General features: G+C 43.0%; 2 protein-coding genes across 2 annotated transcripts in view; both read left to right on the plus strand.

Annotated features, from left to right (window-relative positions):
* ST8SIA5 (ST8 alpha-N-acetyl-neuraminide alpha-2,8-sialyltransferase 5) overlaps positions 1 to 22,974 on the plus strand; it is a 148,070-nt gene that overhangs the window by 67,234 nt on the left and 57,862 nt on the right. Inside the window, 1 exon segment of the mRNA XM_020985769.2 lies at positions 18,327 to 18,419. Within this exon segment, the coding sequence (XP_020841428.1) occupies positions 18,327 to 18,419 (93 nt within the window).
* LOC144457189 (E3 ubiquitin-protein ligase TRIM21-like) lies at positions 14,218 to 16,027 on the plus strand. The gene is made up of 3 exons (XM_078154522.1): positions 14,218 to 14,391; positions 14,691 to 14,795; positions 15,161 to 16,027. The coding sequence occupies exons 1-3, from the start codon at positions 14,218 to 14,220 to the stop codon at positions 15,638 to 15,640; spliced, it is 759 nt and encodes a 252-aa protein (XP_078010648.1). The 3' UTR covers positions 15,641 to 16,027.

Genomic DNA, 22,974 nt, shown 5'->3' on the forward strand with positions numbered 1-22,974 from the left:
CTTGTTCAATCGTTTCCCAGTTGACAGGCATCCCTGCAATTCCCAGTTCTCTGCCACTACAAAGAGCTTCTATAAACATTTTAGAACATATAGGTTATTTTCCTTTTTCCCTAATCATCTCTGGAAATAGACCAAGTAGTGGTATTAAGCTGTGTCTTAAAAAGAAAAGAGAACCCAATGAGGCAGACAGATATGGAGGAAGTGCATTCCAGTCCTGGGGGAGAGCCAGTGCAAAGGGAGGTGGAGTGACAGGAGTGGGGAATGCACGCCTTAGGGCTAGTCAGGTATGAAAGTAAAGTAAACATTAAAGTAAAGAGATAAGGAAACTAAAGCTCGATGAAGCTGATTTGCCCAGAATCATTTGACTAGTTAGTGGGAAAACCAGGACAAAAATATAGGTCTCTGGGCTCCTAGTTCAGCCCTTTCCATTACTTCCTCCAGGAAGCTGTGTCAGTGCTGGTCCTCCCTGATCTCATCCAGGCTCCTCTACTCCTCCCTTCCTTTCCTTACCTTCCTTCCCCCCCTGCCCCCCGCCCCACTTCATTGCTTTAAGCCAGTGCCTCTCAGAGAAGAAGCACTAGGCCATTTGAATTGTCAGGGTGCAATTTTCAAACTCAGATTTCTCTATACACTTTTGATGGGGAAACGTGATATCTTGAGACTGCAGCTGTTCTGATTCTAGAAATAGCTCTGAGCTTACAGAAACACTACTGCAGTTGGAATGATGGGGGGGGTAGAGATGGATGGTTGCTGAGAAAAATTTAAAAGAATATTGACTTATTGGCTCTGGGGAGCCCCCAGCCACACCAAGAGGTGTCTCTGCCAGGTGCCAGAGTTGGGTGGAATCACCAAGGAAATGAGAAATGAGAATTGAGAAGTGTGACTGCCCATAGAGCAGGCAGGCTTCTGTCACCATGCCCTGGTGCTTGGAATGGGCTAATGGGAACATGGTTTCTTGGGTATTCATATTGCTGCATTGGTGAGGCTATACAACCACTCTGTGATCAGGACAGGGCTAATGCTTGTTAGCCCTCTCCACTAATTGGTGAATGGTTTCCTTTGGGGAGCCATTTATAACTCAGTTACAACTCTCACATGTGGCTCCAATATGCTATATAGCATGTGTAGCCACCAGACTCCAGTAAAACTCTCTCAGCAGACAGGCTAACCAGGTTAAGGGTAACTGATAGGCCTCAAGCCTGTTGGTGAGTCTGGTAGATGTCTACCCTAAGCATGTAAAGACTTTCCCAGGCAGAATGACTGGATGAGAACAATTTGTTCCAAAGAACCATGAAGGGGGCTGAAGCAGGCGCTGTGCAGCTCTTAGAGCTTGGTCAGACATCAAAGATGCCAAGGTCATCCACTGCATCCCAGGCCATTGCCCAATTGTCTTGACTTTTGTCTTGCCGCTGGATTTATGACTCTGGAAGAGAGATAAAGCTGATGCCTTTGCCCAACTCTGCATTGTTTAAATCCAGTTCACACGAGAGTCAAGATATCATCCATGAGGTCATTCATCCTCCTAGGAAATGAAGGATGAACAACAAAATAGCCCAGAGCGCTTATGATCCAGGGGATGTATCCAAAGAAAACTCTCTAACAAGAACCCTACTTATCCCTATAGGCCTTGAGATTCAGGACCCCTCAGTAAGTGGCAAACTTATTCCATGGTATAATGAAAAGAGCACTGGCTTCTGAGTCATCAACTTCTGCCAATTACTCATTGTGTGACTGTGGGTAAGTCACCTAACCCCTGTGAATCTCAGTTTCTTCATCTGTAAAAAAGGGTTAATAATACCTATAGAGCTTACCCTATAGGATTGCTATGGAGAAAACACTGAAACACATTTATGGGATGGAAGCATATGCTTATCAAATTTGTGTTTCATGTGTGAAGTTGGGAGGTAGAGCTAACATGTTGGATGACAGAACTGGGATACAAAAAGATCTTGAAAGGCTAGAATAATGAGTGAAATGTAGTAAGATGAGCTTGGTGAGTGTGATTATAGATATCTAAATATATGTATGTGCATGTAAGTATATGTATATTTGTGAATATGTATATACATATATATATATCTTTGTGTGTATATATGTGTATTTGTATGTGGGCATGTATATGTGGGCGTGTGTATATATACACACACACATACATACATATATATGTATATATATATGTATATATATATATATATATATACATATATAAGTGTGTGTGTGTGTATATATATATATGCATGCTTAATTGCAGCCTTCTTGGAGGAGGAGGAAGTAAAGGGGGAAAAGACCAAAGTAAAAAGTGCACAGCAGAGAGGAAAAGAAAACTTATAAGGAAGCAAAGAAAAGATGGACACTCTGAACACAATGAATAATATTTGTTATATAGACTGTCTTGAAATGGAAATTTATTGTATATTTTGAATTGTCTCTTATGTTCTGCTGTGCACATGGCAATGCTTTTTTTTCTTTGCTTATTTTGTATTTAAGTTTATAATATGTTTCTCTTTCTTTTCTTATTGTATATTTAAGTTTTAGTATTTAAGTTTAAAAAATATATAAAAGAAAAAAAAGATGAACTTGATCACAGATAAGTGTAATGTCCTGCACTCAAAAAGACTGATTTCATGAGTACAGAATATGAGATAATGTTAAATGACAGCTTATAGGAAAAAGACCTGGACATTTTAGTGGATCGCAAGTTTGGTATGACATAGTAGCCAACCGTCCCCCCCCCCCCCGTGGGATCACTGCCTGCCCATAATGACTTTTATATAAGGTGTGGCACAAAAGCTGTTGTCCAGCAACTATATGATTAGATCTGATCAAGGGAATAGCCCAGAGGAAGTGCTGGTATTGCAACGGAATCCACAGAATAGTATAACACTCAGAAAAGTCTCAAGCGCTTTGGGCAGATCCTTAGTAGAGGAATGATGAGGAAATGTGGATCAGAACCCTTGGAAAGAATCTTAGTGGTTGACAGCCTCTAATGGTGGAAGGAGTACTCACACCAGTAAAGTCACAGATCTACTGATGTATTGATCTCGGTCTGCATTAGTAGAAGCAAAGGGCCCAGAATGGGGCAGTGATAGTTTCACTCTGCTTTGTCCTAGTCAGCTATCTGGAACATTGTGTTCAATTCTGGGCACTTTTGGAAAGATGTTGACCAGCTGGAGAGCATTCAGAGGGAGGATGACCCAGATGGTGAGAGGACTGGGGCCATGCCACTGAAGGAAGTGGTCGTGTTTATAGCCAGGAGAAGAGAATGATCAATGATGAGGGGTAACATGCTAGTTGCCTTCAACGTGATCAAGGCGTAGTAGGAAGAACCTGGGACTGGGAGACAGGAAACGAGGGTTCAAGACCCCACTCTGCCACTTCCTACCTGTGTAACCTCAGTTTCCTTATCTGCAAGAAGAGAATGTATGGTTGGCATGGAAAGGGAGAGGTTGGACTAAATGATCTTGAAGGAAGCTGGGTGGGGTCTCTTTCAGCCCTAACATTCTTGGATTCCATGAGGTAATTTAATGGTCTGTCCCATGAAAGATAGATTCAATTTCTTCTGCTTGGCCCCAAAGGGCAGAGCTAGGAGGAATGAGTGGAGTGTGCAAAGAAGAAAATTTCAGCGTAATTCAGAAAAAAGATTCTTAATAATTAGAGCTGCCCCAAAAGGAATGGGCTGCTTTGGGAGGCTGTAAGTTCCTTTGTATTAGAAATCTTTCATTGGAGATTGGATGACCACTTGAAAGCACCTTCTACAGAAATCTATCTATCATCTATCTATCTATTATCTATCTATCTATCTATCTATCTATCTATCTATCTATCTATCTATCTATCTATCACTATCTCACCCAGGCTGGAAGTGCAACAGCCACTCACAGCCCAATATTCATCAATATGGAAGCTTTGACTTGGTCTTCTGTTCCAGCCTGGGCTGGTTTTCCCCTCTTTAGGCAGTCATGTGACCCCTTGATCCCTGGGGCTCCCTGCAGTGGTGCCACACTCAGTATTGACACCCTATCATCTGTAGCCTTCATGCAGCTCAGAACCCTTAAATTAAAATGATCTGCCAGCCTTCACCTCTTCCAGCAGCAGAGATGGCAGGTGCATGTCACCATACCTACCCATAAAAGAAATGCTTATTCAGATACAGGCTGAATTAGGTGGCCTCTGAGATTATATGTTTTTCACAAGTATAAAGTGTTATATAAATAAATGACCTAACGCTATTAGATGAGTAATTATTCTTTCTCCTTCACTCTCCCCCCTCTGCCTTTTACAGACATGAGTTCTGTGCTTGATAACTTCTGTCCCTGTCCCAGTTGCTTTACATCTCTGGAGTGAAAACCAGAGGTTTGGGTGTCTTAAATACAGTCTCACAATGCCTTCATTCACTTTTTTATGGGGTATCTCCTTCCTGGGCTATAAGTAGATGTCAAAGGTTGGATCTGAAGACAAGAGCAGGAATCAGTATCCTTTTCTTTTCTGCTCCCTCCTCCCAATAGCTCTGGAGCCCACACACCTGAACAAGCAAAAGCTGAGGTTGCAAGCAGTGTTCAGATCTGTTCTCAAATAACAAAAAGCATAGCTGGGGATGTCCTCAAACTGTAATTTAAACCCTCTCTCCTGCTTTCCCATGGCAAGGATGTGCTGCGTTCTTTGTTCTGATTCTCTTTCTTCTCCTGCCCACTCTGCCTGTCCATGTAAAACATGTGTCTCTTCTGCATTAGCAAATTAGCTAGCTACAGAAAAGATCAGTGGAGCACAGTTATGCTTCTTCTGATCAGAATTCCTGTGAAAGGGAGAGGCACCCTGTGGGGACACTCAAGGGGCTATCTGGCCAGGCTCAGGCCTGGAAAGTACACACTGACCTCCCCAGAATCTTCCTCCTCCCTCAGGTCTAGCTGTCTTTTAATCCTTTTCAAAACCCTAAGTTGAATTCTGGCCTAGCATTTCTAGCTCATGTTCTATGTCTGCAGACCCACACAGCCCTGTTATTTTCTGTTCACCAAAAAGAATATTAAAAACAAGCTAGGAAACCTAACCTTAACTTTGTATAAAACTACTCTGGGCCTGCCCCTATTGTACCCTCAGTGAAGGTCCAACAGGGCTCAGAGAAGGACGGCTGAAGTGATAAGAGATCTACTGGATAGGAGACACTTAAGATGATGAGATCCTTTCAGGGAGGGATATTGACAGCAGGGAGAGTATAGGATTGGAACCTGTAAACTCATAAAAAGGATTAATAGAAGGTGGTGGGGTGCAGAGAGTTGAGGACTTGTTTGCAAAGCTGCGTAGTGACAGAAGATGTGGACTTGAGTCTCAGCCCTATATCTTACCAGCTGTGTGACCCTGGACAGTTTGTTTGGTCTCTGGGACACTCTCCTCACTTGCAAACTGAGAGAGTTAGAACAGATCAGAGGTTCTTAATCTTGAGCCTACAAGAGGGTCTATGGATAGATTTCAGGGGGTCTATGAACTTGGATGGGAAAATATGTTTATTTCATCATAATTGGTTCCCTTTATTAATCCTGTGTATTTTATTTTATGTATTTAAAACATTATTCTGAATAGGAGTACAGTACATGGTCTTCACCAAATTGTCAAAAAGATGCATGACACATAAGAAGGTTAAGAACCCTGGGACTAGATGGACCCCAAGGACTTTTCTGCTCTGAAATTTGGTGATTCTGTGAAATCTCAGATTCGGAGAGAAGTCTGTTCCTTGGAACAACTTGAGCGAAGTGGGTCTAGTTTGTTGTTGTTTGTCCTTTGTTCTTGAAGAGGACCATGACATCAGGGAGGTGGATTGGATTTAAGTGAGGCAGGGCTGTGCAAAGTCACCAGCCTCACTTCCTCCTCTGGAGCCATCTGGGTCTGGTGGCCAGATACAGATCAGGATGACTGGAGATGGGCTGGGATGCAGTGGGAGGCCTTGGCCGTTTTAAGCTAAGGTCTTTAATAGGTCTCAGTTTGACTGAGGCAATGCCCATTCAGAATGAGGCAGAGAATGTCCTCCTTTACCTAGTCGAAAAAAATCAATTTGGGAGAGGAAGATCCTCAGAGTTTCTGGCCAAAGCAGAAACCATTGCTGTTTACATTCACTCTGAGCCAATCCGGGCCCAAACAGTGACCAAGTGAGGCTTGGCCTGGGACCTTTTGTTGACTAATCAACAATAGCCCAACAGGAAGGATGTTAGTACTTATTATTATAATGGGCAGAAACAGGTTCTGAAAAAGACTTAGATTCCTGGGTCATAGATCCCTGGCGGTTTATTAAAGGAAATGTTGAAATATGACTTTGTCATCTTCATCTCCCTGTCTCCCAAGCTCCCAGCATAGTCGCCTTGCACATAATAACCAATCAATTAGCATTTGTTGAGAGACTGAAGAAACAAATGGAATGAAGTACCAGATTTTGTGTACAGAAAATAAGTTTTATAGAAGATCAGAGAAGAGAGATATATGTGGGCTGGAGTAAAGAGGTGTTGTCTGGGTGGGTGGGGGGCATGACTCATAGAGGAAATAAGACTTGAGCCAAAGGAGATGATGAAGGAGACAGAAGACTTGGTAAGGCAAAGGGATCATAGGATCTTAGATGCAGAGGTAGAAGGGATCTTCAAGATCATCTAGTCCAATCCTCTCATTTTATAGATGTGGAAACTGAGATCCCAAGATCCCACAAGGTCTTGAGTGGTGATAGGACTTCAGATCATGGTTCTGTACCTTTAGTAGCTGTGTGACTATAAAGTCAGTTCAATTTTATGAGCTTCAGTGTCCTTATCAACGAAAAGGGGTGAATACTTGTAGTCATGACCTCCTAGGGTTGTTGTGAGACTCAGATGAGATAATATGTGGGGAAAAAGTGTGTCAAAGGCCAGAGGGGCATGAAAGTATCTGATTATATTTTGGGAGACTTTAGTGAATGTCTTGGCTCAGGCCCTTGCCCAGAAAATGTGGGGTAAACTCCCTGATGAGTGAACCTTCTCCTTGCAAGCATCCTGGTAAAGGAAAAAAAGTTTGATTGCAAGAAAAACACTGTAAATTCTAAGACAGCATTGTGTGGCAGAAAGAAAAATGACGAGTTTGAGGAGCTGGGTTCAAATACTCTGTGTGATCTCAGACAAATCCTTTCAATTCTTGGGCCTCAGTTTCCCTATCTGTCAAATAAGAGGATTGACCTAGATGATTTTTAAGGTCAATTCCAGTTCTTCATTCTTATCACAGGTGAATTAAAAGTGTTTCCCTCCAAAGCCTTTAAGTCCCACAACATGTCTTCCTCAACCTTTCTGTGGAGTGTTCGCAGCTTTTCCCACTATTGCTTTTTGGTTTGGTTTTGTTTTGCTCTCTCAGCCTGCTCTGCCATGAATCAAAGCCTTGGCTCCCTGGCCTCTTCTTTCAGTTGGCTTCCCTGTCCCCAGGATGTTGCCTTGCTTTTCTCTGTGCTCATCCCAGGCCATCATGACTGTATCTGTTGGTGACCTAGCCTGAGGTAAGGGGCTACAGAAGGGGGCTGAGACAGACAAACCTCTTTCCAATTCTGTAGCAAATCTCCTCCCCTCCACCCTCCAGGTGTCCACCTATGGTCTCTCAAGTCTGAGAGATCAAAAAGGAAGACCAAAACTCACTGAACAGGGTTACCTTTGTAAAGTACTTTGTGACAATGTAAACTATTTAAGTCAAATTAAAGATGTAGAGGAGGAGGAGGGGACATTGGTTTGGAGGTGGGGGACAAGTTTGTTCAAAAGCCCAGAGGTGGGAATGGGCTTGGTGTATTCAGAGTCACAAGAAGATTGGCCTGAGTGGAGCAGAACTAGAGAAAGTCCAAGTGAAAAGCGAAAACATGGAGAAGTAGAAAGAATGTCAGTCCAAAAGCCTGAGTCCAAATCTCATCTCTGTTCCTTCATTAACTGTGTGGTTTTGGGCAGTAATAACTGGCATTGGGATAGAGTTTTGAGGGTTACAAAGCACTTTACATGTATTATCTTATTTGATTCCAACAACTTTGTGAAAGAGGTACTGCTGGCATTACGATCCCTGGGTTACAGATGAGGAAACTGAGGTTCAGAGGGATAGTGAAGTGGAAAGAATGCTTGATTTGGAATTGGAGGCCCTGGGTTTGGTTTCTGGTTCTGCCACTTATTACTTGTGTGATCTTCAAGTCACTTCACTCAATGGCCCTTGGTTTTCTTATATGTTAAATGAGATGGTTGGACCAGGTGACCTACAAGGTCCATCTATGTTCCTGAATATATCGTTGGGAACAAAGATTGCCCAATCAAGATTCAGTGGCTCTTCCAGTGTCACCAGTAAGTGACACTCAGTCTTTTTACCTCAGTCTTTCTGATTCAGACTTTCTACCGTAACGTGCTGCTTCTAGGCACATCATGAAAGAAGTTATTTAACCTCTCTAGGCCTTAGTTTCCTCTTCTGTAAAATTAGGCTCCTGAAGAATGCTGGACTTAGAGTCAGGAAGACCAAGGTTAGAAGCTTGCCTCACATACACTTAACTCTCTGGGACTTACTTTCTTTATCTGTGAAATGAAGGTCTCTTTCAGATCTAAATGTCTGAGCCTAAGATTGGAAATGTGGTCTAGAGTCAGAATGCATAGGGCTAGGTCTCTATCCCAAAGAGATCAAAGACAAAAAGAAAAGAACTTATATGTACAAAAATATATATAGCAGCTCTTTTTTTTGTGTGGATTGGAATTGGAAATTGAGAGGATGCCCATTAATTTGGGGGATGACTGAATAAGTTGTGGTATGTATTTGTGATGGAGTACTTATTGTGTTATCGCTTTAGAAAAACTTGGGAAGACATATGAACTGACACAAAGTGAAGTGAGCAGAATCAGGAGAACATTCTACACAATGATCCAAGGCAATTCCAAGACTCATGATAAAAAATGCTGTCCACTCCCAGAGAAAGAACTGATGAACTCTGAGTGCAGACTGAAGCATACTTTTTTTTCACTTTCTTTGTTTCTTTTGCTTTTTTCCAATATAGCTAATATGGAAATACTTTTTGCATGATTTCACATATGTAACTGATATCATATTGCTTGCCTTCTCAAAGGGTTGGGGAGGGGCTGAAAGGAGAGAGAATTTGGAACTCAAACATTTAAAAAAGTGAATGCTAAAAGTAAATATATAATAAATTTGTTTATTTTTTTTTTTAAAGTTTGCATAGGACTTTGAATGCCAGAGAAGCAATTAGATGTACCTATGTCTGCCCTCTTTCCCCCGACTTGGCCTGTGATGATGGCCTATTGATGGAGCACAGGTACATAAAAGTCATCCTTGGACCAGGGGCTCTTGGTTCTGCCTCTAGGTCTATAGAGCTGGGAAGAATCAAGGAGGGATGAAGTTTATTTAATGTCAACAGGCATTTATACTTTATGTACAATAACCCTTAAAAGCTGCCTGCCCTGTTATGGTCAGAGAGCCCATTGTGATTTTCATTGGCAGCTCTTGTCCTCTCAGTGTGAGAAATATGGCAAGGAGTATGGGGCAGAAAGGATCCTCAGAAACTGAACAGCACTAGCCTGGGGAGTGGATTCAGGTCCATTCTAATACTATTAAAGGAACTTTTGCTCCATTTGTGTTCAGACCAGTGCTAAGTGGTCCATATAATTAAAAAAAGTGGTCTGTATAATGTATAATAATATATGAGTAATATCCTTTTCAAGGTATTTTTTTACATCTATTACTTTATTGGATCTTCACAAACAACCCTATGAGACAGAGAATGGAGTATTATTATTATTTTTATTTTACAGATGAGGAAACTGAGGCTGAGAGAGGAAAGTGACTTATTCAAGGTCACATAGCTAGTTCATAGAAGGAGATGGTCCTTGCTCTCCAGAAGCTAACAATCTAGTTGGAGTATAAGTCTTAAGCACAAAGGATGATTATAATAACAGTAACTGTCATTTATATATCATTTTCAGGTTTGTGAGGTACATTATTTATGTTATCTCATTTGAGCCTCCAAACAGCCCTGTCAGATTGTTACTTCAGCCGTAATGATTTTCCTAAAGCCCAGGTCTTACCATTTCATTCCTTTACTTCATAAACTCCAGTGGCTTTTTATTATAATCACCTTTGCTTGGTATTTAAAGGCCTTCACATCTTGGTTCCTTCCTCCCCTCCTACACTTTATGGTACAGCCATATTGTCCTACGTGCTGTTTCTTATGCATCATGTTCCAGCTCTGCTCTGCCCTGAATGCCCCCCCCATTCCATGTCTGCAATATTCTCCCTACTCACTTCCACTTTTTAGAATCCTTGGATTCCTTTCATCTCACTTCAAGTACCACTTTCTGCAGAAGGGTTTTCCCAGGGGCCAATGTCTTCCCTTCAAAGGTTACCCTTCAACTATTCTGTATTTATCATGTATCTACCTATCATATGTGTACTGTTTTCCCATTTAGAATGTAAGCTTCCTGAGGGCAGGGATTGATTTGGCTTTTTCCCTGTATCTCCAATGTCTAGCAAAATGCCTGGACATAGTAAGTCACATAATAAATGCTTACTGATGGATTTAACAGTCCTCGTTGAATAGCAGTTTCAGGAAGCTACATGCCTTGCCCACAGTCATAGAGGGTAAAGGTCAGAGAGGAGATTTAAACACAAGTCTTCCTGATTCAAAGTGGAGCGCTCTTTCCCTTGTAGTAAATTGTACTTCCATGCTTCATTTTGGCTGAAGTAAACATCATTAAATGTCAGAAAGTACAGTCGTGAGATCTGGAATTTTGGTTACTTACTACCAAAAGCTGGAGAGAAAGGGACAAGAGAGGAGAGCTAAAGAATGGGCCCAGGAATGAAGGTAGAGATCTCAGAGGAAGTAATAAGCTTTGGAGTCATGGGTCAAAGGTCATGGTAATGATTCCTTACCTTTGTTTGGCAGCTTATACAGGGTGCCCCAAAGAAGGAAGAGAACAAATATTAATTTTTCAAAATAATAATTAATTACATTTTAGTTTTCAGCATTCACTTTTTATAAAATTTTGAGTTCTAAATTTTTCTCACTTCCCTGCCCTCCCCAAGACAGCATGCAATCTCATTATAGGCTATGTGTGTAAGTCACATTAAGTGTATTTCCACACCAGTCATGTTGTGAGAGAAGAATCAGAACAAAAGGGAAAAACCATGAGAAAGAAAAAACAAAGCAATAACAAAAAAGAGAGAAAATAGTATGCTTCAATCTGCATTCAAACTCTATCAATTCTTTCTCCAGATGTGGATGGCGTTTTCCATCATGAGACTTTTGGAGTTGTCTTAGATCCTTACTTTGCTGAGAAGGGCTAAGTCTATCAAAGTTAGTCATCGCACAGTGTGGCCATTACTATGTACAATGTTCTGCTGGTTCTGCTCACTTCACTCAGCATCAGTTCATTCAAGTCTTTACAGATTTTTCTGAAGTCTGCCTGCTCATCTTTTCTTATGGAACAATGGCATTCCATTACATTCATAGACCACAACTTGTTCAGCCATTCCCCAGCTGATCAGCATCCTCTCAATTTCCAATTCTTTGCCACCACGCAAAGAGCTGCTATACATATTTTTGGAACAAGCATTTATGAAGCACTTACCGTGTATCAGGCACTGTACTAAGCACTTTACAAATATCTCATTTTCTCCTGGCAACAATCCTGGGGAGTAGGTATAATTATTATTCCCGTTTTATAGTTGAAGAAATTGAGGCAGAGAGTGCTTAAATGACTTGTCTGAGGCTGTATTTGAATCTAGGTCTTCCTGAGTCCAGGCCCCATGCTCGATCCACTGTGCCATCTGGCTCTTTTAGGCATTTTCACATCCAATCTCCTATTAATTTCTCATAATAGCCCTATGAGGTAGGCAAGAAAGGTATCATTAGCTCCAATTAAAACATAAGGAAACTGAGACCTAGAGAAACCACAAGTGCTAGAGGTAGAAGCAATGCTAGAAGTTACTTAATCTGGTCAGAAAGCAGCTCTAGAGAATAGAGAACTGGCTAACTACTTAGGGACTATCCAGGATTAGAACACAGGTCTTCTGACTTTAGGCCTCCCCCTCACCACATTGGCTTGGTATACCAGAGGTTGTATAGGTGGATGGGTAGAACCTGGGTTGGGAATGAAAGAATTTAGATGCATGTCATCAGACTGTCTTCCTAACTTGGGGCACAGACTGGCTGACTCCTAACCAGGGAAGACCCGCCCTCATCAGGGAGTGCAGGTGGCTCCCAATTAGTGGAAAGCATGCTCAAAGTGGATGATTTGTTGAAAGTGGCTGAACATACAAAGGCCGGATGTACTCTTTTTTGGAACCCTACCCCCTTTCTGCATGATTAGTCAAGCCACCAGGCTTACATATTGGCTGATGTAGGCTGGGTGCCAGAATCTGGTGCCAGCTCCGAGCTTGGGCAACCGGCTGCTTATTTAAGACCAAAGTCTCTGGCACCATCTGGGCCTCCATCCACACTTTGCTGGTTCTTCTTGCTGCATGAAGGAATGGATGATGGGACACGCCCTCAGCTCTGGTTGATTATTGGTCAGGTTGCTGGACTTAGGAGGGTGAGGAAACTTGGCTTTATGGCCCTCAGCTGCTCAGCCTCCCACTTATGTAATGGGAGGTTTCCTTTGCCCCGTACTCCGTGGGCAGCCAGGACCACAGCAACTGCTGCTCTTCTCTGTATGTGTGTGTGTATGTGTTAAGGCATTCATGTGGGTCTATGTATGCATACATTATATGCATTTGTTATGTATGTATACACATATGTATTTGTGTCTGCACATACATGATTATAATGTATGCCTCTGTGGATTATCAGATACATAATAAGAATGCATATAGACACATACTACACACATGTATATGCATTGTACAAATGTATTACACGTATTCTTGTGTATGTGTATGAACATGTTATAGATGTGTGCATTTGTGAACATGTATTATATATGTATGTATGCATGTGATGTGTATGGTCACCAGAATTCTATTTAGCCAAAAAAATTTGCATTGGTCCTCTCCACATTTCCCATGTTGCTCTGAGATGCCCCTCCTTGTCCTGCCCATTCCCTCCTCTTCTACTTGTTAGGGGAAGGTAAGTGGTTCAGTGGATGGAACACTGGGCCTGGAGTCAGGAGGTCCTGAGTTCTAATCTGGCCTCAGGTGTTTACTAGCTGTGTGACCCTGGGCAAGTCACTTAACCTTTGTTTGCCTCAGTTTCCTCATCTGTAAAGTGGGGATAATAGTAGTACTGATCTCCCAGGGTTGTAAAGAAGATCAAATGAGGCTCAGATTCTTAAAATCTGGCCCACTTGCATTAGCAGTACAAATGCTTAGATTCCTTAAGAATCTGGCCAACATGGAAGATCATTAATAAACCTCGTCTTAGGCTGAAAAAAAAAAGTTGTGAGTCCTCTGACCCCCAAGGGGTGAAAACAATACAAAGGGAACGGTTCTGACCTTCTTAGAGATCTTGACTGGATCAAATGCTTCTTCGTCAAGTCCCCTTCTCTTTCCCAGCGTTTATTAAGAACCTACTCTGTGCCAGATTTGCTGCTGTTTGGTTGTTTTTCAGCCTGTCTGACTCTTCATGACCCCAGTCTTCTTATACCCAAACCACACTCTTTGATCCAATGATGCTGCCTCCCGGGCTCTCCCACAAACAAGGAGCTCAGCTCTGGCCATTTTCTCTGGCTGCTTCTCACGCTTAGAATGCTCTCTCTCATCTCAGCCTCATGGCCTCCCTGGCTTCCTTTTGTTGTAGTTGTTGTTGTTCAGTTGTTACAGTCGTGTCTGACTTTTTCTGACCCCATTTGAGGTTTTCTTGGCAAAGATATTGGATTGGTTTGCCACTTCCTTCTCCAGCTCATTTTGCAAATGAGGAAACTGAGGCAGAGAGGGTGAAGTGACTTCCCCAGGATCACACAGCTACATTCCTCCTTATAGACACAGGATCTATCTCATTTTGGTGAAACACATTCATCCAAAGGAGTCAACCAGAAGTGTGAACTCCGAGGGCCTCAGGAGTGCTGCAACCAGCAAGAGTTAACAGGTTGAACTGCAGGATTCAGGGCCAGGGGAGCTGACACTTGTCTGGAAGGCCCTAAAGGGCTGGGGCTACCTCCTATAAACAAGAGCATCCTGCCTCCAGTGCAGCTGAAGTCTCTTCATCTCAGCTGCTGCAGAAAAGAAGCAATTGGAGAGAGAAGAACGGCTGCTGCTATGGAGGTGCTGCAAGACTTGCAGAGGGAAATCACCTGTAGCATCTGTTGGAGCTACTTCTCTGAGCCAGTCGCCCTCGGGTGTGGGCACAGCTTTGGCAGGGCCTGTCTCTCCTGGAGCTGGAGACTTGGTGCTGCAACTTCCTCTTGTCCTGAATGCGGGCAAGTGTCGCAGGTCAGAGAATTCCCGGCAGTCAATGGGCTTCTAGCTCAGCTGACTGACCTGAACAAACAGCTCTGCTCCCTGCTTTCGCAGAGTACTGAAGGGCAGAGCCAGTGCACCAGGCACACTAGGAGGATGACCAGACCCCACTATGTGTGAGATGTTCCCAAAGCCCAGCGCATGAGGCTCGCGAGATCTCTCCTGTAGTGGAGGCTGCTAAGAAATGCAGGGAGAAGCTCCAGCACATTCAGAGTCACTTGAAGAAGGATTTGGAGGAAGCTGAGGAGGAGACACCTGCTGTGGACTGACATACAGTGATCAGAAGAGAATATAACAACCTGCACCACTTCCTGATGGAGGAACAATTCCAGTATGTTGAAAGGGTGAAGCAAGATCAAGGGGCGAACCTGAACAGATGACCCCAACATGTGCAAACCCTTTAGGACCTCATGCTAGAGCCGCAGGAAGCAGGTCACCAACCCAGTGTGGAGCTGCTCCAGGATGTCAAGCAGCTATCGGGAGGGAGTGAGGCAGTGCTGTCCGAAAGGGTCAAGGCTGTCTTCCCAGAGCTGAGCGACTAGCCCGTCCCTGGCATCACGGAAATGCTCCGCCGATTCAGAGCGGACGTCACAATGGACCCCACAGCAGCCAGTCCCTGGGTTACTGTTTCTGAGGATCTGAGGAGTGTGAAGATTGGAGAAGGCTGGCAGGTGGAGACCAAGCATCCCGAAAACTGTGCTTTACACGCTGTCCTTGCTACGCAGGCCTTCGGTGCTGAGAGGTGGACGTGAGTCAACTACCTGAATGGGTGCTGGGGATCTATACCCCCTACTTGAGGAGGAAGAGGGATAGGAATGTGAACTCCTCTGACTCTGTGCTCCTGCTTCACTGTGACAAGAAAGAAGAGGGTCACTATTTGCAAACCTGTTCCGGATCATTGAAACATGGAATAAAAGGTCGAGTGCCCAGGGTTGGGGTGTACCTGGAATATGTCTCTGGCACTCTAGGTTTTTACAATCTTCTTCAGCGCTCCCACATTTATAGATTCCACTCTATTCCTTTCACAGGGACAGTCACACCCTTCTTTTCTCCTGGCCTCCCCCTTCCAGGAACAAAGGCTGGTCCCACGACTCTCTGTCCAGTGGACTCTCATCTTTGTGCTTGCTGCTATTCTGAGCATCTCTCCAGGAGGAATCTCAACCCACCACTAGGCTCCCTGGCTGTGGTCCTTCAATTTCCAGCCATCCCTGCAAGAGGATGATCATCACTTACTTTATGATGAAGGAGACCCTGCTTATCCCTGGAGACTTGCCTTCCACACTGCAAGCAGAAGGAGATCATTCCCAACTGTTTTGTACTCTTATCCTCAATTGATCCAGTCCATCAATTTTCACAATGAATCAATCTTGTTTCAGAAGTAAATTTAAAAAACCCACATGAGCACTCTGGTTCCCATACTCTCATGTTTCATTTTCTTCCTAGAATTCATCACAGCCCCATGAGGTTCACAGATTTCACAGATTCTTTTTACCCATTGAATTGCACTAAACTTTCCTTTGCACCCTATTTAATATAAAATGAAATAAATTCTAGCATTTACTGTGGAAAAAAAATTCAAGGGCCTCTCCTTAAAAAGAAAAAAGATCAAATGAGATAATGGTAAGTGCTTAGCGTAGTGCCTGGCACATAGCTATATAAATGTTAGCTGTTATTATTACTATTGTTGTTTCAACTAAAACAAAGAGATAAAGAAGTTGTAGAGTGTGCTCTGCCTTGCAAAGGTCTCTGAAAATCACTTGGAAGGGGGGAGGAAGGGAGGGAACTCTTTGATTTGGGGAAGTCCTTTGCCGGTGCTACATTCATTTTCACGGATGCCATACACTAATGAAATCAATAAATGTATTAGTTGGTCACAGAATGTATATTTATAAACAGTTGCCACACACAGGTGACAAAGTACTTTCTGTAGATCATCTGCCTTGCCTGTCTCAGCAATCCCATGATGTGGGTGTCATGGGCATTATATTATGATCCCTATCTTACAGATGAGGAAAGCAAGGCAGAGAGAGGCAAGGTGATCAAGCGTCGTAGAGTTACAGCTGGAAGAGACGTCAGAGGTCAGGTGGTCCAAGCCAAGGCCACATAACATTAAGTGTCGGGGCAGGATTCAAACTCAGCGTTCTTCTGACCCTTGGGCCAGCACTCGTTTTATACCGCACTGCCTCTCAGTGCTTACATGAATCAACAAATATGATGTATTGGAATGTTTGTTTTCTTCAGTGTGATGTCATGGAAAAATGTTTGCTCTTGGGGTTTCATTTTCTAGCTGGGATACAAGCTAGGTAACCGTGTGCATATCACTTTCAATTCAGTTCAACAAATATTTATTAAGCACCTACTATGTTCTAGGCACTGTGCATATTAAGAAAAAAAAGAATTCCTGCACTCCAAGAGCTTACATTCGACTTGGAGGAGGGGAGGAAAGGGAGGCAAGTGGTATAACCTGGACACAGATAAGTGAATAGAAGACAGTTGGAGGAGGGGGTGAGTGAGTGCTAACAACTGGAGGAATGAGGAAGCAGAAGGAAATCCCCTTAACCTCACTGGAATGCATTTTACAGATGGGGTTTGTATAAGATCACATCTGAGCACCTTGCTTGCTCTGACATTCAGAGGCCTGCCTATGACAGCCCATGGAGCTGCTGGTGGGTGGTTGAGATTCTTTTTGCCAGAGAATAGAGGCTTTCATGTTCACTAGAGCAATTAGAGATTGATTTAAATTCAATGGGTGTTTAATAAGCACATGTTATGTGTAATGGCACTCGGGACACAAAGACAAAATTGAAACACTGCCTGTAGAGGGTAGCTATTTGGCGCAGTGATTGAGCACCAGCCCTGGAGTCAAGAGGACCTGAGTTCAAATCTGGCCTCAAACACTTACTAGCTGTGTGACCCTAGACAAGTCACTTAACCCCAATTGTCTTAAAAAAAAAAAGAAACACTGCTTGCCCTCAAAAAGCTTACATTCTATTTGGGGCAGTGGGGAGGACAGTATGTACACAGATAAATAAGCAAAAATACATTAAAAATGATTACAAAGTAGTTGGTTGGGGTGGGGTGGGGAACTAACCACTGGGAAAATCACGAAAGGCCTCTTGCAGGAGGTGGCACAGAAGCTCAGCATAGAGGGATGCAAGGAGTTCTAGCGGTCAGAGGGGAGAGAGGAGAGCATTCAATGCCCAGGCTTAGAAGCCAAGTCCAGCTTCATTGGGATTTATATTCCTATTGGGGTGATCAGAGCTTCTACAGAGGGTAGAGCTTGGTAGGGACTGAGGTTGGGGTAGGGCACAGAGGGAGGGGCTGAAGGTGGGTTTGGGTGGGCAGAGGGAGCACTGTGAAAGGCAGAATAGCAGAACTGCGGCCGCTGAAGACAGACTTCAGGTTCACAGTTTTGTAACAATTCAGCAATGAGTAAATGCCCAGCTATTGGTGGTCATGGGGAAGCAGGAGGGACGCCTGAATACACACATGGGTCCCCATCCTCCTAGCCACCTCCTTTCCCTTCAGACACTGACCCAAAGCTGTCCTCAAACTGGAACACTGATACACATTGCTTCAGTCAAATGATCACAAACACAAGGTGAGAAGGAGGCCCCCTGTAGGAGAGGCCCTTAGATAATTGTCAACTGAAATAATCCTTCCCTGATAACTTAGAATGCAGGGTACTCCCAGGGACCAACTTTTTAGGTTTTTATATCTGTTTATTTGATCCTGACCTCAGTGCCTTCATGACCAGCATGAGAATGTCAACTGTTTTAAGTTAGGAACCCCCTAAAATTACCTTCTCCCTTTCTCCCAGATGCCGGGCGACTGCTTTACTCTCTTCTCTCCTCACCCTTCATTGCTCGCTTCAATCTGTAACTAGATCCCCATGTCTCTGTCCTCAGGTACTTCGAATTTTATGAGGGACCTTTTGAATATAACTCCACCAGATGCCTGGAACTTCGCCATGACATTCTGGAGGTGAAGGTGCTGTCCATGTAAGTGTCCTCTTACTAAGAGTTCTCTGGCCAGGTGGGGTGGAAAAACTTTTAGCCCACTGATGACCTGTGTGACCATGGGCTGGTCTCTTCTCTGGGACACAGTTGCCTCACAAATGTCTTCAAGGATTTGACTTGAGAACTCCTAAGTCCTAGTTTCAATATTTTTGTATTCCTATGAAGTCCAGGGTGTCTCAGAAATCTCAGTTCAGTTTTCTGTTATTAAAAGCTAAAAACTTCACTAAGACTTTTGGGATACCCTGTAGCAAGAAAGGAGGCATTAATAGGGCACTGTACCTGGAGTTAGGAAAATCTGAGTTCAAATCCTGACTCAGACACTTACTGTTATGTGACCCTGGGTGAGTCTCTGTGCCTCAGTTTCTTCTTTTGTAAAATGAGAGGGTTGGAATTGATGGGCTCAAGGGTCCCTTTCAGCTTTAGATCTGTGATCTTCTGAAACATCTTCCCTATATTTCAGGACAGGCAGAAGGAGAGCTGGGATGTTTGAATACCCTGTTTAAGCTCATGTCCATGTATGTGGTTACTTACCTTACTAGTAATTTTGCGTGAAACCAATGCAGTTCAATGATGTATCTACATTCAATAAGACAAACATTTATTAATTGTCTTCTGTGTCCAAGGCACTGTGATAGACCCTGGAAACCAAAACAAAAAAAGAAGCCATCCCTGCCCTCAAGGGGCTTACATTCTACTGGGAGAGATGTAACATGTTCTCAGAAAAAAAAAATACAGTACAAAGAAAGACAAAGAAAGGAGAGACCAGACAATGCTTGAATAATTTTCGAGGAAAGAGATGACACCATCAGCTGGAGGGATCAGGGATAGGCTACATGGAGGGAATAACACTGAAGTTGAGCGTTGAAGGGGGGAGAGGGAATCTGAAAGGCAGAGGTGAAGAGGGAGTGAATTCCAGGTCTTGCAGACTGATGCCCTGAGGTCACAGAGATGGAAGATAGCATGTTCAGTTCAGGAAAAGCTGCTCCCCTATGTCTAGAGCATATCAAGTATAAAGAGGAGGAATGTGCAATAAGATAAAAAAACCAGGTTGAAGTCAGTTTGGAGAGGGCCTCGAGATCCAGGTGGGGGAGCTTTATATTTTATTTTAGGAACACCAAGGAGTCACTGACATTTTTTGAGCAAGAAGAGTGATGTGATCAACCTGTGTCTCAAGCAGATTATTTTGACACCCCTGTAGAGGATGGATTGGAGTGGAGAGAGTCTGGAAGAAGGGAGATCCATCAGGAGGTGCTCACAATAGGTCGGGTGAATGGTAAGGAAGGCTTGAGCTAAGGTGGTGGCCTCAAGGGTGGAGAGAAAGGGATAGATGCAAGGGTTATTGACAGAATGTTGTAACTGATTAGATGTGGGGAGGGAGAGGAAAGAGTTGAGGATGCCTCCAAGGTTACGAACCTGGATGGATAGAAAGGTGGCAGTGCCCTCAATAGAAATAGGAAAATTTAGAGGAGGGTTGGATTCGGGGGGAGTCCCAAGAGGAAGATTAGAGAATAGAAAGGGAAGAGAAAGGGTCCCAGGACAGAGTCTTAGGGGAAATCCATATACAAAGGATGGGAAATGGATAATGATTCAGCAGAAAAGACTGAAAAGGAGGGATCAGATAGGTTCTCCTGGTTCTCCTACTAGGAAAGAAAAGTATCTCAGAAGCCAAGGGAGGAGAGCATATGCAGAAGGGAAGAATGGTCATCAGTATCAAAAGCTTTAGAGAGTTCACATAGGATGAGGATTGAGAAAAGGCCATTGGAGTTTGCAGCTAAGGCATCATTGGTACCTTTTGGGAGAACATTTTCATTAGAGGGATAGGATAAGAAGCCAGATTGTGAGGGATTGAATAGTGAATAGATGGTGAAGAAGTAGGCAAGGAGGGGAGAAAACTCTTTCTATGAGCTTAGAGGGAGAAGGGAAGATGCAAAGGTTTTATCCCAAATTGGGGGTAATTTAGAATTAGCTTGTGGATCATTCTGCTGTCTTTCTCCTCCTATTCAAAATCAGAAACAACATTTAATGAGTGCCTATTCTGCACAAAGCATGAGGTTGGGAAGACAAATAGAAGACATGGTTCCTGGCCTCAGATAGCTTACACTGTGGTGTATGGAGATGGTACAGAGTCATAGAAAGTTCACTAATGGTGCAAAAATAGTCTATGCCAAGGACTGGATGAATGAAGTGATAAAAACTTCTAGGAGAGGCCAGAGGAAGAAATGATTCCTCCACCACCATGGGTCCAGGCCAGCAGGAAAGGATTCATGGAGGAGGTGGGGACTTGAGCTGATTCTGGAGTGTAGGTTGCAGCTAGACAAATAGAGAGAAGAAAGGAGGGGAGTATTTTAGGTGGAGAGAGGAGGAATGATGAAAGTGAAAGTGCAGAGGTGGGAACATACGGGGCATGTTCAGAACAGTAAATGATGCACCAGTCTTGCTGGAGTAGAGGATTGGTACAGAGGAGTAAAGGGATATAAGGTTGGAAAAGTAGGTTGGGGCCAGAATGTCAAAGGCCTTGAATGCCAGACTGGGGAATCATTAGTCTGAAGTCACCTTGCATTCTAAATCATTTGAGCAATAAGGATGTATTGAGAACTTTCTATATGCCCAGCTCTATGCTAGACATTGGGGAGATACAAAGGAGTTTGATGTGATTATTACTACAAATATGAACACTCTCTAATCACATTCTAGAATCACTATATCCAGATGTGCACATTAATTCTGAGAAAGATTGGATGGCAAATTTAAGAGGACACAGAGCAACTTAAGGGCATTTAAATAATTAATAAGTAACCTACCAAACTTCAGGTAGTACCTTGTTTCCAACAGAACAGCACCCAAGGCAACCCTTTTTTCTTTTCCAAGGAAAAGGCATTGCCTACACGTGCTCTGATGGCACCGCATTCCTTCCTGTGGGTAAAAGTGGTCAGAATCATGGAAATAATTTAGCCACTTGACATGATTTTCTATCCTTGGAAATGTTGGCATCTGGAAAATTTCAAAAATGTGTGTGTGTGTGTGTGTGTGTGTGTGTGTGTGTGTGTGTGCGTGTGTGTGTGTGAGAAAGGGTGGTTAATGGAAACATAATAGGTGCTCAGTAAATTTTAAATTGAATTATTATTACTACAATAATAATAATTATGAATGCTATTACTATTCTCTTTCTCTGAAGATCAATTATCTGTCAACCTGGATTAACTGGAAGGCAGCCAAGAACACAAAAGTAGGCAAAAAAAAAGGTGTCTGATAAACCAAGTAGTTGATCCAAAAGCTCATTCACTTTCTTAATAAATGAGCCCCCTCAGGCTCTTATTTAGAAACTATTTACTCTTATTTTGGGCATAATTCTAATATGTTTGGTGAACTAGTTTTTGGCCACAATATATTAGAAGATGGGACAGAAGAACTGGCACAGGCAGGGAGAAGTGATAGCTGACAGCCTTACATACAGAAAAACTCGACAAGGCAGACATAGTACTCAAAAAAACCAGCACAGTGTGGGGCCCTTTTGTGTAGGTAAGGATGTTTTGCCCTGAAGGCATCACTGTATTAAAGCAAAATGCAGTTGATATTCTGAGTGATGAGTCATGGAGAAAAGGTTAATTCTTGACAGATGATTTCTAAGATTCCTTCCAGCTCCTTCTATGTTCAGTTCTTTTGCTTAAGAAAGTAGAGAAACATAGGACACATTTTAGAGACTCCTTTCAAAATGGTTAAGACAAAAGCAGTTTTTTTGCCACTTAAAAATAAGAGCTTTAGTTATTCACTTATGTGGCACAGTTGGTTCCTGTGTGATACTGGGTTTAATAAAGACTTTCTTTCTCTCTCTTTTCTCTCTCTCTCTCTCTTTTTGACTTGACCTGAGATTTCATCAGTGTAAAGAGCTCCAGGTGAGGAATTCTCCCTACCAATGCAAATTGGCACCTGCTCTACATTTGTAATCTCAGAGAATTGTCCGGGGGCACTGAGAGGTTAAGAGCCTCATACTGGGGTCACAGAGTCAGTATGTGTCAGAGGGCAGGACCCCCAGACTCCAAGGCCAGCCTTTGATGCATAATGCCATCCCACCTTACATTTAGTAATTGTCATTTAAGGTTTTCAAAATGCTTTCCTTACAACTAACCTATGAGGTAGGTAGTATGAGTGTTATTGTCCCTCATTTACAGATGAGGAAACTGAGGTTCAGGAAAATGAATTGATTTGTCCATGGTCACATGGTTTCAAGGGTGATTTAAATCCGGGTCTCTTAAGTTTAGGGATCATTACACAACTTTTGAATCTGGCTACATAATATTTGGTCTTCTAGAATCTGGATGAGAGGCCTTTCCTGAAGGGCCCCTCTCCTCTTTCGCATCAGGACCATGAATTAGGGAGTAAAAGAGTTACTTTATGGCATGCCGAGATGGTCATATTCATTGCCTTTCCTTGGACTATGTGCTGAGTGAGAGCTGATGCCAACCTTGGACTGGGATAAGAAGAGAAATTATTGGGGATCAAGGTGAACTGGGTTGAAATTTACCGGGGAGTGAAATCT

Source organism: Phascolarctos cinereus, unplaced genomic scaffold (genome assembly GCF_003287225.1).
Source record: "Phascolarctos cinereus isolate Bilbo 61053 unplaced genomic scaffold, phaCin_HiC Scaffold_4;HRSCAF=312, whole genome shotgun sequence".
NCBI classification, from domain to species: Eukaryota; Metazoa; Chordata; class Mammalia; order Diprotodontia; family Phascolarctidae; genus Phascolarctos; species Phascolarctos cinereus.